We start from the raw sequence: 19191 nt of genomic DNA on the forward strand, positions 1-19191 counted from the left end.
TGAATGAAAAACAAAGTAGATTTCTCTACCACTAATGCTTGCAAAACACGTAGACATGTAGAAAAGGCACACAATAAATATCGAAAGCATATAATAGTGTAACAAAAATTAATGTTAAAGAAATGTTGAGATTTTCGACTTCTTATAATGTAAGAACTGACTTGAAGCCATTGATGATCTCCCCACTGGTTGGGAGATCAGAGGGCCGTATCACAAAGAGTTGCGATTGATCCGATCAATCGCAACTATGGAAAGCCAGCAAAGTCAACATATAAAATGCATGTTTGTTTAAAAAAAATCTAGATATGAATGTATATCCATGAATTCAAGTTTAAGTTCAAGTTCAAGTTCAAGTTTATTTTCCATTTCCATTATCAGCATAAGCAAATACAAATCATACATACATTATAAATTCATTGATTTCTCGACAATTTGGTGTGTTCTTTGTTTACAAAGGACATTTTGCAAAACTCCTGTAGAATAAATTATGACCCTAATGGATTTCCTTAGAGTTACGGTTGATTGGATCAATTGCAACTCTTTGTAAGACGGAGTCCAGTGCTTGGACGTTAGTCAAAGCTCAGGACACTGTAAAAGCGAAGTAAGGCACAATCCCAATATTGTTTCGAATTTCTGGCGATAGCGGACGTGTTTCGTAAAAACTATCATTAAATTTTAAATAATTCACTTGTCTGATTAGCTTGTACTAAACAAGGGTATCTGTACCTTTCGTTTTCAAGTCTTCAATTATTGATAATATTGCTCCCATGACAGTCGTATAACTATTAAACTATTTGAAATAATGATTTTCTCTGTGTACATTATTTACTTAGTTTCTCCACCAAGTTTATAATTGAATCTTAGTACTAAATATTGGATATTTGTGTCCTTAGTTTTCAAGTTTTTTACTTGTTATCACTACTGATCTTTTCGTAGAACTAACATTCCATTCTAAATATTTTGTTTTCTGTGTAAATTCAATACAAAATTATCATCAAACCTTAGCACTATCACTAAATATAAATAAAGATGTCCGTGTCTATAACTTTAAAAGTTTTACTTGTCATTACTTGATTTATTTGCAGAACTATAACATTCCATTATCAATAATTCTTTTCTCTGTTTAGTTTAAATACAAAGTTTGTTTGTCTACCAAGTTTATTGCGATATTTTAACAATAAAATATACATTTTCAAGATATCACTTGTTATTACTTCCCAATACATTTATACCGCAATAATTATGTTACCAAGGCAACCAAGCAGCAAAACAATTACTCTTCCTCTCAAAATATTTTAGTTTCTCGAAACAAATACAATTATAGGTCAATTCATTCTCTGTTGTATTATTAGATATCTGAAAAAAGTATAGTTTAAGACTATGTATTTATAACACACAGTCAATGTGAGACCATACACGGTTCACTCCCCTTTAACTTAAAATTAATTTGCGTGTCCATGAGTTGGAATTGACGGCGATTCCTTGTCATGTTTGTTATCCGTTCAAAGGAATTTACGTCATCACCAAAGAAGGCAGATCTACCATAGTCCCGCCGTAACCACGCCCAAGGCAAAGAATATGATTGCTCCAATGGACGGGCTTCCAATCTTTCCAGCACCTCCTAGTATGTAGGAAACATAAAAAGGGAGAGAGAAAGGGAGGGAGAGGGGGAAGGGGAAGGGGAGAGAGAGAGGGGGAGAGGAAGAGAGTTGGAAAGAGGGAAAAACAGCCAAGAGATGCAGAAAAAAAAGTTTGTTAGAAGAAATGTATGAGAAGACCAAGTAAAATTTTATACATATACACCCTCTCACAAACACACACACACCCTCACCCACCCACATATACACACCCTCACACACACACACACCCACACACATGTGTGTGTGTGTGTGTGTGTGCGTGCGTGTGAGGGTGTGTGTGAGGGTGTATGTGTGTGATTTTTTTTTTTTCGATTTTACATGGAGATATATTTTCATCTGGTGCCGATCAAACTGAAATAGCTGCGTGGTTGACAAACATATTCCTCATCATGGACTGGGCTGGGAATTTCAGAATTTAATCTTGTCTGCAGAATCTTGATATTCAATCCCCGAATTTGTAGGATTAATTCTCTAAGAGCCCTTTGAAATGAAAAACCTAAGTTTCGCCGATAGAGGGCACTGTATATGTTTGATGTGAATATTTAAATTTGTACAGATATTCGGCGGTTGAAAACAGGTCCATCTCCTGCACCAATTATTGTGATTGGAATTTTTAATGATACTCAAGTTTAAGTAATATTATTGATCCTCGAGGTCTCAAAGACAAAATCCTATGTTCGTCGGCGCCAAGCGGCAACGATGATTTCTAGCCAGTTAATCATGTTAATTCAGACGAAATGAAGAAGCGTCCCGGATCGGACGTGAAAGTATTGAAGTCCGTTTCAATAACTGCAAGTCCAACGGAACAGACTTATTTTCTCTTCGTAATTTCTTGACGCAGTACCAAATCTAAAAGACAGGTTTTAAGCATTTACTATCTTATATCATGGATGCGATCTCTTATAGATATTGAATGCGACTAGATTGCCAAGAGTTTGATCATGTATTATCTTACCAGTTACCATGGTTGTGATCTCTGAAACGCCCAGAGAAACTCCGTCAAACGAAAGAACGTCGACAGACAGCTCGGTCACACTTTCCGCGATGCCATCAGCGTTGGTTTGGGTTGTGGCATAGACCATCACGTCCAACGCAGCAACAACGCTTCCTTGGCTGAATGACACCACCTCGCATTCCACTCGACGAGCACCCGACTCGTTCTCAATGAGATTCACAACCTGTTAAAAATGGATGCCACATACCGGATAAAAAACAACAACGAAACTTTACTTCAAAAGGGTTAATCAGTGTTCCGTTTCATAAAGACTTGCTATGAAAACAAATTAAAAATTTATATTATCAGCCAATCAGAGTGGAGGATTTCTGTAACTTTTAGCTGTTACGCAAATATGTTATCATAGCAAGTTTTATGAAACGAACCCCAGGTAGGAAGTCTAGTTTATGTTTGCACACAGGAGTACGGATCGAAGCAGTTGAGGGAGGGGGGAGGGCGTGGGGCCATGTATAAATTTCCATGACAATGATTACAAAATGACAAAAAAGAAAGAACAGGAATGAAAAAGGGGAAAATATGATGTAATTTTCTTAATATCAAGTCAAGATCTATTTCAAAAATCAGATTTTTGCCTTCAAAAGATGAAAATGTTTGCTCACTCACTTTAATTGCTCACATTTAAAGAAAATATTGCCCTACATGTCACGTCTGACGCCCTCAACAAATTTCCCTAATCACATCACTGTTTTGCAGGAATAAATGAATTAATGAATTTAATCAACAAATTATTAAAAGAAACATTATTCGTTCAAAGTTCCAGAAAACGAAATATCATACCCCTCCGCAGAAGGCTGTTTCAAGTCTCTTGAAGGCAGCTGACTCCTTGTTGTTTAGGTCGTCCGTGAACTGAAGTTCTTCTCCATTCAGGGTTTCAACGGTAATCGTCACCGTCAAAGTACTGTTGAATAATTCTGCGTTATGGCAAAGAGAGAATTGATACCAATCTATCTCTTGAACTGGTGGAGATGAATATTTTACTCGTATTAAAATTGGCCACTGGTTGTTCCGATTGAAAAAAAAAACCCATAGGGCCTATATATATTTTGGGACTCGAAGGTAACACTGAGCAATAACGGAAAGTCATCCAAATTGGATGCTTAACTAGTTATTTGAATTTCCCCCAATATCGGTTAGAATCGACTTTGATTAACATAGAGCTCTAAATGTAGATAAGTAATTGAATGTAATGATATATCCCCTCCCCCCTCCATCCAGAATGGGCGCGATAGAGTATTTTGGATTCAATCGAAAGCAAAATTTGTTAATGCTTATTTTTTTGATTGATTGAATTTATTTCCGTTAAAAAAACAGATAACAATACATATAAAATTATACATATGAATTGGTAAATAGAAAACGGGAGGATGGCCCTACTCAGCAGCATCAATCATGGTGCTGCTGGTCTACCGAGGGGTCCTCATATAGCATAAAACAAAATTACACATATTAATATAAATTATACATAATATAAGAATAACATACCAAAACAATAAGAAATAAAACTAATCGGTCATAACATCTAGCCCCCACCCCTCCCCTACGTTAACACACCCTACATTTCAATGCATATGAATTAAGCAACAGAGAATAATGTACAGTCAGACCCAATTTAAGATGTGGTTATTAACTACATTATTAAATGAATTATAAGAAACAGAACATTTAGCATCACGTGGCAATTCATTAAAATATGTCGTACCCCTGTATGAAAACATTCTTCTACAGTATTCAGTCCGTGGTTTAGGGAGAGAAAGATTTTTATCAGAACGGAGAGAATATTTATGAGTAGAAAACTGAAATATATTATTCAAGTAAGGCGCACTAAGACCATTCAGACTCTTATACACCATTAAAAGAGTATGCTTTATACGCCTTGATTTTAATGACTCCCAGTTTAAGAGTTGATGAACAGTATGGTTTGATATATATTTATACGGATTAATTTTGAGTATTATTCTGCAAGCTCTATTTTGTATCTTTTGCAATTGTTGGGTACATTTCAAATTTGATGAATCAAAGACTACATCAGCATAATCAAACAATGGCAAAATTACTGAACGGTAAATTAATTTCAGACTATCCTCATTTAAAAATGAACGAAGCCGACCAAGGAAATTTACTAATTTACTGGTTTTAGCACAAAGTTTATCAATGTGGCAATTCCATTTTAACTCTGGATCAATAAAGACCCCCAAATATTTCACAAATTCTTTAGACTGAATACATTTTCCTGAAATTCTGACATTAAGAGACTTGTGCACAGACAACATATGACGTGACCCAAATAACATACTTTCAGTTTTGTCGATATTAAGACTTAATTTACTTAAACACATCCATTCGTATATACATTTTAGGTCAGCATTTAAATTGCTTTCAATGAGATTTACGTCATTATCAGAAAAATACAAAATAGAATCATCAGCGTATAGATGGATTTGACAGTGCTTAACTTGTTTAACTATGTCATCTATATATATAGTAAATAAAATAGGGCCCAATATTGAGCCCTGTGGTACTCCATAACTCACAAGCAAAGGATCAGATAGCGTAGAGCTAATGAATGTACTGATTTGACGATTACTCAGATAACTTTCGAACCATATGAGACTATCATTAGATATTCCAATTGATTTAAGTTTCTTCAACAAAGTATGATGTTCGACCGTATCGAAAGCCTTTTTCATATCGATAAAAACGGCTCCAGTATATAACCCAGAGTCAGTGGCGCGTAGCCAATCATCCGTAACTCGAATAAGAGACGTTATGGTCGAATGTTTTTTCCTAAAACCAGACTGTTCCATAGAAAGTATATTATTAGTTTGTAAATACTTGGTTAACTGTTTTTGAACTACTTTCTCCATAATTTTGGAAACAGGAGAGAGTATAGCGATTGGACGATAATTTGAAGGGGATGATTTGTCACCCGATTTATGTAAGGGAATTAATTTAGCTTGTTTCCATCTTATTGGTACGACACCATCTGACAATGATTTGTTTATAAGGTAAGTAAGAGAACGGACAACGATGGGGGCAGACAATTTGAGCATATTCATTGAGATACCATCGATTCCAACAGATTTCTTGTTTTTCAAACCACATATGATATTGAATACCTCGTCTTCAGTTACAGTATGAAGCGAAAAAAAAGAATCGGTAGAATCACAATGAGAGGAATTATGGGGAAATGTTGGAGGTATATTAGCAGCAAGGTCAGCACCAATGTTTGCAAAATAGCTATTGAATATATTAGCTCTGGGTTTATCTTTTCTGGTTGTATCAGTGGATTTCGATACGTCTTTAGGCATCACTGATTTAAGAATAGTCCACACATCATTTTGTGTATTTGTCGACGATATTTTATTCAAAAAGAAAGATCGTTTACGTTTTCTAATCCTACTTGTGACCAAGTTCCGCAATTTCTTATATCGGGTCCACAGTTCACCGTACTTCCTCTCCAAAAGTTTTCTTTGAGATTCCACTGTTTCGTTCAACAAATTATATTTAAGTTTCATAGCTTTTACTTTACATCTGTCTCTCTCATTTATCAACTTTACAATATCAGGACACATCCAGGGAGAGGAATTGTTTTTAACACGTCTTTTACGGATTGGCATATGTTTGTTAATAACTTCAAAAAAGAGATTCTCCCATACCTCCACAGCTTCGTCAATATCATCTTTATCAGAGACAAGTTGCCAGGGTTGTAATTTTAATTCCTCAATATATGCGTTAGGATCAAAGTTTTTCATTTTTCTATACGTTATGGTGAGAGGTGCATAATTAGTAATATGGTGCTTCCAAACTAGAAAACAAATAGAATGGTCAGAAATACCAGAGTGTATAATACCATGAGATGCAACCATATCAAAACAATTAGTCAACATATGATCAATAAGACTGCATGAGTCTTTTGATATCCTTGTATATTCTTCGGTGTTAATCTGGGATAAAGAATAAATATTATGAATTTGGTTTAAGTGTTTAGTCTCATTACTTGAATTTTCTTTCTTAATGTCACAATTTAAATCACCAACAATAACAATGTTTTTACCAAATGAATCAAGGAAAGAGAGTAATTCTTCATAATAATTAAAAATTCCGATGGAACTATTTGGAGGACGGCACCATGTTGTTAGAATAAAAGATCTCGAGTGGTTAATACCCACCAACAATGGAATGGCTTCGATATGTTCTAAGCTACTATGATTTAACAGCTGAAATTGTAGGTTGTTTTTTACAAAAATTGCTACACCTCCACCATTTCTATTTCTATCTTTCCGTATTAATTGGTAGCCATCTACATGGACTTCATTATCTAAAACAGAGCCATCAAGCCAAGTTTCATTTAACGATAGAACTTATTTCGATGAACTTGTTTAGTGTATATGCTTGATTTTTTTTTTGTTGGGAACCGTTTGATGGGAAAGACATTTAATTGAAGGGAATACTTACGAGTGAATGCTGTTTCCAGTGCGATACAGATTTCCTGGACGGTACTGTATCCGGTGTAGCGGGACATCATGTATCTTGTGACTTCATATTCATCATGATCATACAGGACACGAACGAGGGGTTCAACGATGTCATCAACTGCGTCCGTCCCGATCCTAATACACATGTCAACGTCGGTGAAGATGTCAATGACACTCTCAAAGGCATTCCTCCCGAAACCCTTCCCAGCTTCATCTGTGCGTAAAAGGTACACAAGTGCGAGAATGTAAAACAATTTTAATCCTAAAAGGACTGGGGAGCATGGGGAGGGGGGGGGGGGGGGGCAACGCTTCGTGTGATATTTCCGAAACAATCAAGCACACAGTAACTGTATTGAAAATGCAAGCCTTATAACAATGACAAGCTGGGAGGTCAGTGTGGAATACTGATGAACAAAAACAGCTGATCAGTGTAAAGTTCTGAGCTACAATAAATGTCGTTTGTCCATACACTAGGACGCAAGTGCTGTTTTGGTCCACCTGCTTCGACAAAGACTTTTTGGGATGCTCATTGTCAAGAAGCGCACTTTATCTCTGGTGCTCTACATAAATTGGAATTATATTTTTGTTTATGTTTTATTTGTACTGATAATGACTCATTTCATGACAAGATTGTATGCTATCACTTATTGTTTTATTACACTCTGAATTCCAACGATTTAAAATAAATCCAGATCGGCTGTGAAGAGTGACCAGCCAAATATTAGACTTAAATTTAAACCTTGTTGATTTAAATATAAATCTAAAAGATTTGAATTTAAATCGTTTGAGATTTAAAAGTTAACCCTTAAGATTTGAAATTAATTCAAAATTTGGCTGGTCACTTTTCACAGCTGATCTGGATTTATTTTAAATCCTTGGAATCTAAAGTGCACTGTTAAGCATTCACTAGCTGATGATTTTTGTATATTGACTATAAAAGCAAATATAAACGGAAGCTTTATTGAATAAAACGCCCTACTGTGGGGGGGGGGGGAGAAATTGAAAAAAGCGCACTTGACAAATCATTTTCTCTGTTGAAAGCACACTGCGTCGCAATACGAAAACCCCCTATTATCTAGTTTATAGATTCACGATTCACGATCGGATCAACCGATGGGGAGCATTTCAACAAGACTCAAGATCCAGAACTCAGTTGCTAGGCATGCAACATTGACTTTCGCATCCTTCCCCGTTACCCTTGAACACCTTGGTGGAGAGTGGCAAACGTTGGATTGATAACTTGTCAAAGGACGCTAGGAATTCAAACACGGGACCGTATGTTACTTGGTAAGAATCATTCAGAGTCGTTACGCCACGATGCTTTTGCAATAGGCCTACACGGTGCTACATGGGTGGGGTCACAAAAATGGGACAAGTCGATTTCTTCTGAATACATGGCCAGTGAAAAAGGAGGAAATTTTCATTAGATGACACTGCTTCTGACTGACTTACCTCCATTTGTAAGAGCTTCCTGGATAGCCGTGCAGATGTCATTCCTATTTTCATATCCGAGCATTCGAGATCCTATATCTGCTGCTGCCAAGATGATAGGGTAATAGGTAGAATTAGCGTGGATCCCAACACTAGGAAGATATTCAGTCCAGTCTGAGCACGCGTAGTAGTTTGACGCAGGAAGCAAGGGGTTGGTCAGCTCTCCGACGAATCTCGTGACCAAGTCAGGCAAGGCTGGACCAAGGAACTGGCCGATATTCGGACATACGGTGGACTGGTCCGAGATATTAATGTTGTAGACGTCTCTGAGGATATCCTCCATGATTTCGATGATGTCGATACTCGGAGCCATAGGATCATCAGTCTGCCTTCGCCTCCTTCTGCCGACATCCTGGTTAATCAGGTTCATAAAGGTGGCTTTCAAATCGTTGCACGACCCCTCTGCGTCAAACGCATCGAGGTCATTTGCTGCCTCGCGGATCTCGCTGCAGATTGGCTCATAGTAGGCAGCGTAGTTGGTCAAAGAGGGCGCCAGCCTGAGAAGATCGGGGAGGATCTCTCTGCAACCGAAATCAAAGGAATCAATTGTTCGTTCACGAAGCCACAGACCCCCTGCCGCGTTGATGAAGAACTCAACACTAAGATTTGTCTCTGGGATAAGTTGAATTGGTACTGAATCAGGAAGATCCACCAGTGCTAGAATAAAAAAGGAGATTTATATTCTTAGTTACTTCCTTTTTTTTAATAAAAAATAATAATAAAAACTTCATCTATGTTCTTTTTGTAATGTTTCTTGTTAGCATTTATTGAATTCAATTTGAGATGGGGGCGAATTCCACGAAAATCTATATTTTCTTCAAAACCTATTTGTGCAGTCATTTCGTCAAACATGATCAAACATGAATAAATGTTGTTTTTTCTAGTTTCTAGGACAAACTGATTTTAATTTTGATTTAGTTTTTTGATAGTCTATGCTCATTGGGTATATATATATATATATATATATATATACATATTTCTTTAACAACAAAAGTATACTGTCGGCGGAGGCCGAATGGGGATTATTAACTTTGATTACCTATACTTGGTAAGAAATGACAGAACAAAAGTACAGAGATCAAATGAATTATGAAATACTAAAAAAATATTGAATGATCAGAATTAAGCTAGGCCTACTTATTCATAACTCACTAGTGAAAGCAATTTCCACGAAACGACACATTCTATCCACGGGGTCCGGTCCCTGAAATCCAGTGTACTTGTAAATCATCTCATCCGTTATTGAAAACATCATGTCATTCGGGTTTCCTAATTGGACAATCGGTTCGATAACGTCACCAATGAGACCATTGAGCAGCACGGAGCATCTGTCTGCACTTTCCGGAATTCTGAAAGCGCTAGAAATCCGAGCAGCTGAGAATGAGCGTCTAGCCTCGATGTTTCCATCTACACATGCAAGAAGGGAAGATAACGAATAACCAAAAAAGCATGATAAACATGATAAAGAGAAAACGGGAATTCAAAGGAAGGCGTGGTAGTAAGAGTGATAACTTCGGATTCTGGTTACACGGGTTCGATTCGCATTTAGTGCGCTGTAGTACCCATGGTAAATTAAGGCATTTATCATCACTGCCGGATCCCTCGGACATGTCGGAGAGGACCGTTACGTAAAACTTTGGCTGTTTGCTTACAGGAATCTATCAGTCACAAATCCCACCAAGTTCACAAAGGAGAGGGGGCATTTGAAGCACGAGCTCAATTTGTTATGTACTGACCTGAGAACGGAAAATGAACCTTTGCAGTCATTCATGCAGATATTACATATCTCATCAAACAAAATAATGCGAGCACGAAGCGCGAGCTGAAAACATCAATATTCTGACCTAAAAGCTTGACCCTGTACTTTTTATTTACCAAGAATGATCGGGATGTTATCTGAATTATCAACATTGATTTGAGCAAGAAGACCGAGTGACAAAAGTTTGGTTATTCTGATCTGGCAAAAATAGGGATGGGTATCTAATTGAACTGTTAATGCGAGTGTGAAACACGAGCTGAAATCTTTTACATTTCGATCTGAAAAAATAGCAAGTTATGGATATTATATAATTAAAAAAAAATTATTGGAGAGAGGATCACGTGACCGCCATGCTGTGAAGTTCAGCCAAATATCGACCGGAGCCTGGAAAGGTGTTAAAATTAAGATTTTAAGCAATTTTGTTGATAGTGGACTACCCCGTTATCACCATGGGCAAGGACAAGCATCCTCATTCACCAGAGAAAGTGAACTCTAGCTCCAAGTCCAAGAAACCTAAGCTTGATAAAGTTGATTCTGAAGACGATCCCGGTAATTCTTCGTCGACCGCAGAACAAGCTCCATCCTCCTCCGGGGCCCAGCCCGCGGGTGCTTCTGCCGAGCCAGCCCCGCTTTGGTTCACCAGCTACATGGCCTGTTTTGAGAAACGTATGGATACTCGCATTGAAGCCCTTGTTTCCTACTCACGTCGCCGAACTCTCTGCAAAATTTGACGTCCAAGATGAGAAAGTAAGCTCATGTAACTTACTCGTATCTGACTTGATGGAGAGGGTAGAGAAACTGAAAATTGAAAAGGAAAAACTTAGTTGGAAATTAGATGACCTTGAAAATCGGGCACGTCGCAACAATCTAGTGTTCTACGGTGTCCCGGAGAAAGCTAATGCCTCCTCTTCCTCTGTCATGAGAGAGGTCCTAAAAGAGTTTGTTGGATCTCTGCTTCGAACGTTGTCACCGGACCCCAACAACGACAATAGCCAGTGCTGAGGATCTGATGAGCCGTCCAAGGATGGTCCATATTGCATTTTCTTCCTTCCTTACTAAGGAAAAGGTGCGACAGCCCTGCATTATATAGAAAGTTCAAGTCATCTAAATACAAGGATAGGAATCTGTTTTTGTCGGATGACTTCTCTAAAAAGGTTCTAGAAAGCCGTAAAGGCAAGATGGATGCCCTCCGATAATTGAAGAAGCAGGGGAAGAATCCATTCTTCTTATTTCCAGCAAAACTAGCCTATAGGGATGTCTCTGGAAAGCTACACATCTTTTTAGATGACTGTATTAACCTTTTTCCTGTTTCTATCTACCAAGGTCAAGGTTTTGATAATGGATATCACCCCGTTTGTAGAAAGGACTTACCTCTACTCTACCCTTCGTTTTTGAAGTTGATCCTTTTTTCGCCTGATTTTTATGTCTTTGTATATTTTAAAATGTTGACTCTTATGGCCATGTCTTGCTTGTATTAATGTAAGCATCCTTGTATTGTTTTAATAGGCCTACTTTTACGAGGTTGTTATTCTTGACTTAGGGGTTCTTTTTTCCTTATTTGAGAAATAAGGCTCATGTATTTATATATATTTTGTGAGTTCAGCTCCATGTTGTTACATTCATTTAGTTTCATATTTGATTTTTGTCCACTGATCAAAACCAAGAGAAAGAATGAAGAGTTCTTTTTTTCTGATTTGATGGAACTTAGACCCTTTAAGTTACACCCTTTCCGGATTTCGGTCCGTTTTGTGATTGCTGCATCATGCCACGGTTTGCGCGCTTTTGTAGGGCTGACCTTGATTTGAAGCCCTCTTTTTCATCTCGCGCTTTTGTGATTCTCTTTTTTTGGTTGTATCTAATGTTCTTTTTTAATTATTTTTTTGTTGTTGCATTTTTATACTTTTTATCTTCCTTTTTTTTCATGTGGCAAAGTGATTATTTGTATGAAAATTAAATGCATTGTTTTTTTCAGTGCGTATTGAGTATTTTGATGTAACACAACAAACAATATTTATAGTGTGGTATTTAAAAGACAATCTCTATATTTTTCCAATATGGATATAAAGCTTCATACTTTTGATTGTCGTGGATTATAAGACTTCCACAAAAGAAAGAAGATACTTCATTATATGAAAAATTTAAATACTGATGTTACTTTTTTGCAAGAAACCCATTCAGACAAGACAGATGCGTTATTGTGGAAGACTCAGTGGGGTGAACAAGCCTTTTTTTCTAGTTTTAACTCTGCAAGTAGGGGGTAGCCATCCTTGTTAGAAAATCTGTTTATTTTCAAATCCTTTCTGTTTTTAGTGACCCAGAAGGTAGGTTTATAATTATAAAGGCAATATTGAATGATTTACATTGTACACTTGTTAATATTTATGCCCCCAATAAGGACGATCCTGACTTTTTTTTCAAGGTTTTCGCTGAAGTAGAAAAATTAAGCAGCTCAATATTGATTGTGGGCGGTGATTTTAATTCAGTTATTGGCCCACTCGACTACCAAGGTTCAAGACCACAGCATTCTAACAAGCAATCTAGTGAAATGCTTTCTATTTTAATGGATGAAATCGGACTATTAGATGTATGGAGACATTTTCACCCAAACTTAAGACAATATACTCGTCATCAAAAGTCCCCGAGGGCCCTATCCAGGCTTGATTTCATTTTAGTGTCTAGCAACTTTATAGTTAACTGTTCAATTTAAAAGATATTACCTGGAATTCAATCTGACCATTCTGTTGTACAAATTTCTTTTAATGATAATCAGCCAAAAAGGGGAAGAGGCTTTTGGAAAATGAACTGTTATTATCTTCATCATGATTCAGACTTTTTAAATTTAATTAAAGATACAATACGAAATTTTAAATTAAATCATCATAACTCGGATTGTAACCCTAATATTTTATGGGACTCCCTAAAGTGTGTAATTGCAGGTGTTAGTGTTGAATATTCATCCAGAAAGAAAAAAGAAAGAAATAAAGAAAAACATGTATGGAGACATTTTCACCCAAACTTAAGACAATATACTCGTCATCAAAAGTCCCCGAGGGCCCTATCCAGGCTTGATTTCATTTTAGTGTCTAGCAACTTTATAGTTAACTGTTCAATTTAAAAAATATTACCTGGAATTCAATCTGACCATTCTGTTGTACAAATTTCTTTTAATGATAATCAGCCAAAAAGGGGAAGAGGCTTTTGGAAAATGAACTGTTATTATCTTCATCATGATTCAGACTTTTTAAATTTAATTAAAGATACAATACGAAATTTTAAATTAAATCATCATAACTCGGATTGTAACCCTAATATTTTATGGGACTCCCTAAAGTGTGTAATTGCAGGTGTTAGTGTTGAATATTCATCCAGAAAGAAAAAAGAAAGAAATAAAGAAAAACAAAAATTGCTACTTAAAAAATAGGACTACAAATTTCAAATGTTATCCCGACATCTTCAGACAATACTTTGTTGATTAAATTAGAAGAAATGGAAGAAAAACAAAATAAAATTTATGACTTTGAAACGAAGGGATTGATTACACGTTCCAGGGTAAAATGGATTGAAGAAGGAGAGAAAAGTACAAAACATTTATGTAATCTAGAGAATAGGGGTTGGCATAAGAAAAATATTTCAAGGTTAAAAGATCACCATGGTAATTTCATTACTGACCCGGTTGGAATTAAAAGAGAAATTCAAAGTTTTTATAGTAAATTATACTCCATCCAGGATGATGCTCTGGGGAACATAAATGAAAATGATATAAATAAAAAATATGTTTGATAACCTCAATATTCAACAACTACCTGATGATCAAAAACAACTTTTGGATGCTGGACTATCAAAACAAGAAATTTTTAATGTCATTAAATCCATGAAATCAAATAAAATACCTGGTTTTGATGGGATACCTGCATAATTTTATGTTGTTTTTTGTCCAGATATAAATGAAATGTTAATTAATTCTTTGAATTTCTCATTACAAAATGGCACTTTGTCTCCATCACAAAGAAATTGCATAATCACACTTCTTCCAAAGAAAGGCAAAGATCCTCTCCTTATAAAAAATTATCGTCCAATTGCATTATTGACAGTTGATTATAAAATTATTGCTAAATGCTTAGCTAATCGTCTCAAACGATGTTTAGATAATCTTATCAGTACTGATCAATCCGGTTTTATGAAAGGTAGGACTATTGGCCACAATATTGGCTTGATTCTTGACATAATTGAATACACTGACAAAAAAGATATTCCTGTGTCTATAGTACTGTTAGATATTGAGAAAGCATTTGATAGTGTATCTCACAACTTTTTATTTCTTACATCGCAAAAGTTTAATTTCAGCAATTTTGTTATTGAGGCAGTTAAAACTTTATATGCATCTCGCCATGCCTATGTTTTGAACAATGGTTTTCTAACTGAACGTGTCCCTATGGAACGAAGTATTTTTCAAGGTTGTCCGATTTCTCCATATTTGTTTTTACTTGTGATAGAGATAATGGAAATATCAGTCCGACAAAATAATGCTATTAGAGGTATCCCACTTGAAAATGAAGATGTTAAAATATGTCTCTTTGCTGATGATTCTGTATGTTTTATAAATGATTCTGATAATTCTTTTTTTGAGCTTTTTGAAACCTTGCAGAAATTTGGTCGTTTCTCTGGTTGCAAAATTAATTCTAGCAAAACTGACGCAATATGGATAGGTTCTAAGAAGGGTAATCAACACTTCCTTACATAAACCGTGGTGTTTCTTGGAAGGCTTCAAAATTTAAATGTTTAGGAATAGTTTTATCTCTCAGTGTTGTACAAATTCATGAGTTAAATTATAAAGAGAAATTAAAAAGAATGGAGCAAACTTTAAACTGCTGGCAAACTAGAAATCTTTCTCTAATTGGTAGAATCTGTGTTGTCAAAACTCTTATTTTGCCACAGTTAATCTATCTTTTTTCTGTTCTTTCTGTTAAATTACCCAGAGCCTTTTTTTAAGAATTAAATAAATTATTTTTTGAATTTCTTTGGAATGGAGGCAAGGATAGAGTTCAACGTAAGATAATGTGTAATGATTATACTCAGGCTGGACTTAGAATGATTGACCCTTTTTATTTTGCATGTGCTCAAAAAATGGTCTGGGTAAAACACTTATTGGATGAGAATTTTGATGCTCTATGGAAAAATATTGAAGTAGCCTTTTTAGAAAAATGTAATCATAACATTCAAATTTTGTGGAAATCTCAAGCTCCTGAGAGCATTTTAAACAGTCTTGGTAATATACAATTATCTGAAGCATTGAGAATGTGGTATTTATTTAGGGAGGAAGCTGCTGTCGAATTTTATGGTAACAAATTTTCAGATTTGAGTGGTTGTCAACTTCTGTGGTATAACAAATTCATTCGTTCAAAAACTAAACAGTATCTTAATTATCCAATGTGGCATGAGAGAAATGTCTTAATGATGTCAGACTTATTTAATCCTCCTCTTTTAGGTCACAAACTCTTTGAAGAGCTTGTGTTAGATTTTGTAATCCCCAAACAGACAGAAGGAAATATAATGTTTTAATTAAGTGCATCCCGGAAGAATGGTTGGTGAGTTTTGACCCTGATATTATTGGTGTTCATGAAACAATTGTACATAAATTGTTGAGTTATAAAAAAGTCCCTAGAAATTCATACATTTTATTTGGGGGATCACACACACCTGACAAACGATACTCTTATTGGGATGAACGTTTACCAATACCAGTATCTATCGATTGGGAAAAGGTACACTACACAATTTTTTTTTGTACCATTGATACTAAATTAAGATCGTTCTATTTTAAGATTTTTCATAAAGCCATAGCATTAAATGATTTTTTATATAAGATTAAATCTAAGGATTCACCCAATTGTGTTTTCTGTGATAAAAGTGAGGAAACAATAGTCCACCTGTTTTGCGAATGTGAAAGGGTAATTCCTATTTGGCAATCCCTTTTAACGAAAGTTTCCCAAAATAATGTTCAAATAAATGGTTCTTATTTTGAAAAAATGTTCGGACTCCCAGCTGATAAGTTCATTTCATACCTTTTCTTACATTTGAAGTATTATATTCATAAATGTAAATTTAAGAATAATCCTCCAAGTTTTGCTCTTTTTAAAACATTTGTGAAAAAACAACAGGACTTGGAATATTTGATAGCTAAGAAAAAAAATAAGTTGCCCTCTCACTTTAAGAAGTGGCGATTCACCTTATAATTTGGTTTTCAAAAATGTCAACAGGTTACATGATAACTAACAATGTATATTTTGTATAACAGGCTTAGTGCCCCATTTTTTAAAAATAATACTGCACTGTGTTGGTCATATGGTTGTAGACATCAGATCCCATTTTTTCATGCAACTTGTATCTCAGTTTCCTTGATATACTTGTTCGTTTAAAAACCTCCATAATTATGTCGTCTTGGATAACCAGTTGTGTTTTTAATCCTATCAATAGTTGTTGGGAAACCATTTTATAATCATAGCTTGTATATTTTGTTTTGTCTACTTTATTTACCAAATCACCTATCTTTGTTTAGATAACACTGATATTAAGTCATCACCTAATAATCATTTGTAAATTTTGTGATTTATTTCAATTCGTTATAATGAAAACAGAAAAAAAAACAGAAAAAAAAATTATTGCAAATCATAACCTTATTTTGATGATATGAATTCAGAAAATTAATAAAGTGACTTTTTATAAAAATTAATGTCTATTTAGATTTAATATTATGCGCCTTCTTCTGCATGACATAAGCGGTTAACTCTCTAGCAGAATTTAGGTGCAGAAATTATTCCGACTAGCACACACACACAGAAAGGGGAGCCAAAACAGTGATGCCAACATTACGCGCTATTTTCAGGCTTACCTTCGAGTGTTGAAAGGATGTTCTCACAAAGGGCATCTCCATTGCTGAAGCCGACCGCTTGGGCTACTAGCTCACGGATATCTTGGGCGATAGTTTTCCCAAAAGATGAGTTGACCATTAAGCTCTGAAGGAAGCCGTCAAAGTCTTGACAGATCGGACGTGCATGAGGTAGAAGGACAGCCATCAGCTCAGAGCCGAAAGTAGTTATGACGTCCTCAAGGGACCGCCGCAGGAAGTGATCCTTGATGTTGGTGTTGCAGATGGTTCTGATCATGGATACATCCTCGATGATCATGTTGATATCTATTCCATAGAGATCCCTGGTTATGTTGACTAAAATTTCAACGATATCAAAAGGAAGTTCCATGGGTCCAGGATACTCCATCGAGGTAGATTGTCTTCGAACCCTTCCACCATATACCTGGGCTGTTGGATCCAAGAACATATCGATTATTCCATTACACCAGCCCGTTGCATCGAAATTATCAAGGTCGTTCGACGCTTCCCTGACTTCATCGCAGAGTGGACCCCAAATAAGACTCGAACCATCCACTTCCGGTACTACCGAAGCGATGAAAGGGAGGACATCATTGCAAAAATAAGCCGCGGAGTCAATGGCACGGTCCTGTTGCCAGATGCCCCCAGCAGCGTTGATCAGATACTGGATCGTTAGACCGGTGTTGGGAACGATCTCTCCTGGGTTTTGGAATGGCTCAAGCGGATCAGCAGGGGGCAGCATCGTCCATGGAGTGAACGGGGGAGGCTGACTAGCTACCATAGCAACCGCCAAAGCGGTCGACATGAGAATAAAAAGCGCCCTCATGGTTGCTAGATTGGAAGCTCCTGTATTCTCTGCTGCAAGTTATAACTTCTTTTTTTCTGTTAAAAAAAGAGAACCATAATTTGTGTGTTATAATGGTTACCTAAAAAATTGTGATCACCCCTCCCCTCCCACCCCACCCCAACTTTAATGCGAGAAAGAGGGTCGATTTAGTATAGCTACCCAATCAGCCCCTACTCAGAATGGGACCAATCTGAATGGGAGAGAAAAAAAGTAATAATAAAAAAAACAAGAGATACCGTATGGGTACTAGTATTCAACCTGGCATAATTCAAAGATTTTGACATATTCCCCAAAATATTTAGAAATAGGGAATTTATCTTAATTTCACACCTTTGTTGTTTCCAGGGTAATCTGTTGTCGATATTTTCTTTGTAAATCTGTCGACTGTATACGCGGAGGATCGAATTATGCGGCGATGGCCTTTTGCACTGAATGGTACTAGTATTCAACCTAGTGAGGATTGATAGCAAATCTCAAAAGGGTTTAGATTGCTAAATTAGATCTAGATCTATGTAAATCTCTGGCTTTGATTAATTCCCTGTTTGGTCTCATCTCAAATGGTCTAGTCCACAGTCGGATGGGACAAGGGCAGATTGAGAGATAGGGCCATCTTTCATCGCTAGGTTGAATACTAGTGCCGACGGGTTGAACAGTGGCGTAACAGGCGGGGGGGCAGGGGGGGCAAGCTGCCCCCCCTGGCGGAGCTCACCGGGAAAATAAAAAAAAACTGGAAAAAGAAAAAAAAGGGGGAGGGAAGGAAAAGCGAAAGGAAAGAAAAAAGGGGAAAGGGAAAGGAAAAGGGAAAAGAAAACTTAGAAAAAACATAAAAAAGGGAAAACGGAAAGATAACGGGAAAAGGAAGGAAAAAAGAACAAGTGAGAAAGAACAATTCGCCCCGATATACAAATACATTAGCATGATTAGTAAGACAGGGAAATAAATTAAAGATGACAAAAAGGCAAACAAAAGCGGGAAATAAAGGCAGAATGGAATTAGCCAAAATCTAAATTGGAAAATAAAGAATAGGGACAAGATAACGTACACTACCGGGCTGCCGAGGATTGAGATAACGTGCGGG

At 36.4% G+C, this 19191-nt stretch overlaps 1 protein-coding gene across 1 annotated transcript; it reads right to left on the minus strand.

Annotated features, from left to right (window-relative positions):
- Nucleotides 1-336: 336 nt before the first annotated feature.
- Nucleotides 337-18150, minus strand: LOC135157875 (uncharacterized). The gene is made up of 7 exons (XM_064114981.1): nucleotides 17270-18150; nucleotides 9774-10028; nucleotides 8583-9278; nucleotides 7111-7344; nucleotides 3433-3566; nucleotides 2596-2818; nucleotides 337-1621 (listed from the first exon to the last, which is right to left on the minus strand). Exons 1-7 carry the CDS (start codon nucleotides 18090-18092, stop codon nucleotides 1539-1541), a joined length of 2448 nt encoding a protein of 815 aa, XP_063971051.1. The 5' UTR covers nucleotides 18093-18150; the 3' UTR covers nucleotides 337-1538.
- Nucleotides 18151-19191: the final 1041 nt, after the last annotated feature.

This window comes from Lytechinus pictus, unplaced genomic scaffold (assembly GCF_037042905.1).
Source record: "Lytechinus pictus isolate F3 Inbred unplaced genomic scaffold, Lp3.0 scaffold_20, whole genome shotgun sequence".
Lineage (NCBI taxonomy): Eukaryota > Metazoa > Echinodermata > Echinoidea > Temnopleuroida > Toxopneustidae > Lytechinus > Lytechinus pictus.

Bases quoted from the DNA above. Each gene is read 5' to 3' on its own strand.
- LOC135157875 (XM_064114981.1), bottom strand. From the start codon at position 18,092: ATGAGGGCGCTTTTTATTCTCATGTCGACCGCTTTGGCGGTTGCTATG. The intron at 3,567-7,110 runs GTAAGTATTCCC...GCCATAACGCAG, and splicing joins ACTGGAAACAGCATTCACTC to AATTATTCAACAGTACTTTG. The intron at 2,819-3,432 runs GTATGATATTTC...CATTTTTAACAG, and splicing joins AAACAGCCTTCTGCGGAGGG to GTTGTGAATCTCATTGAGAA.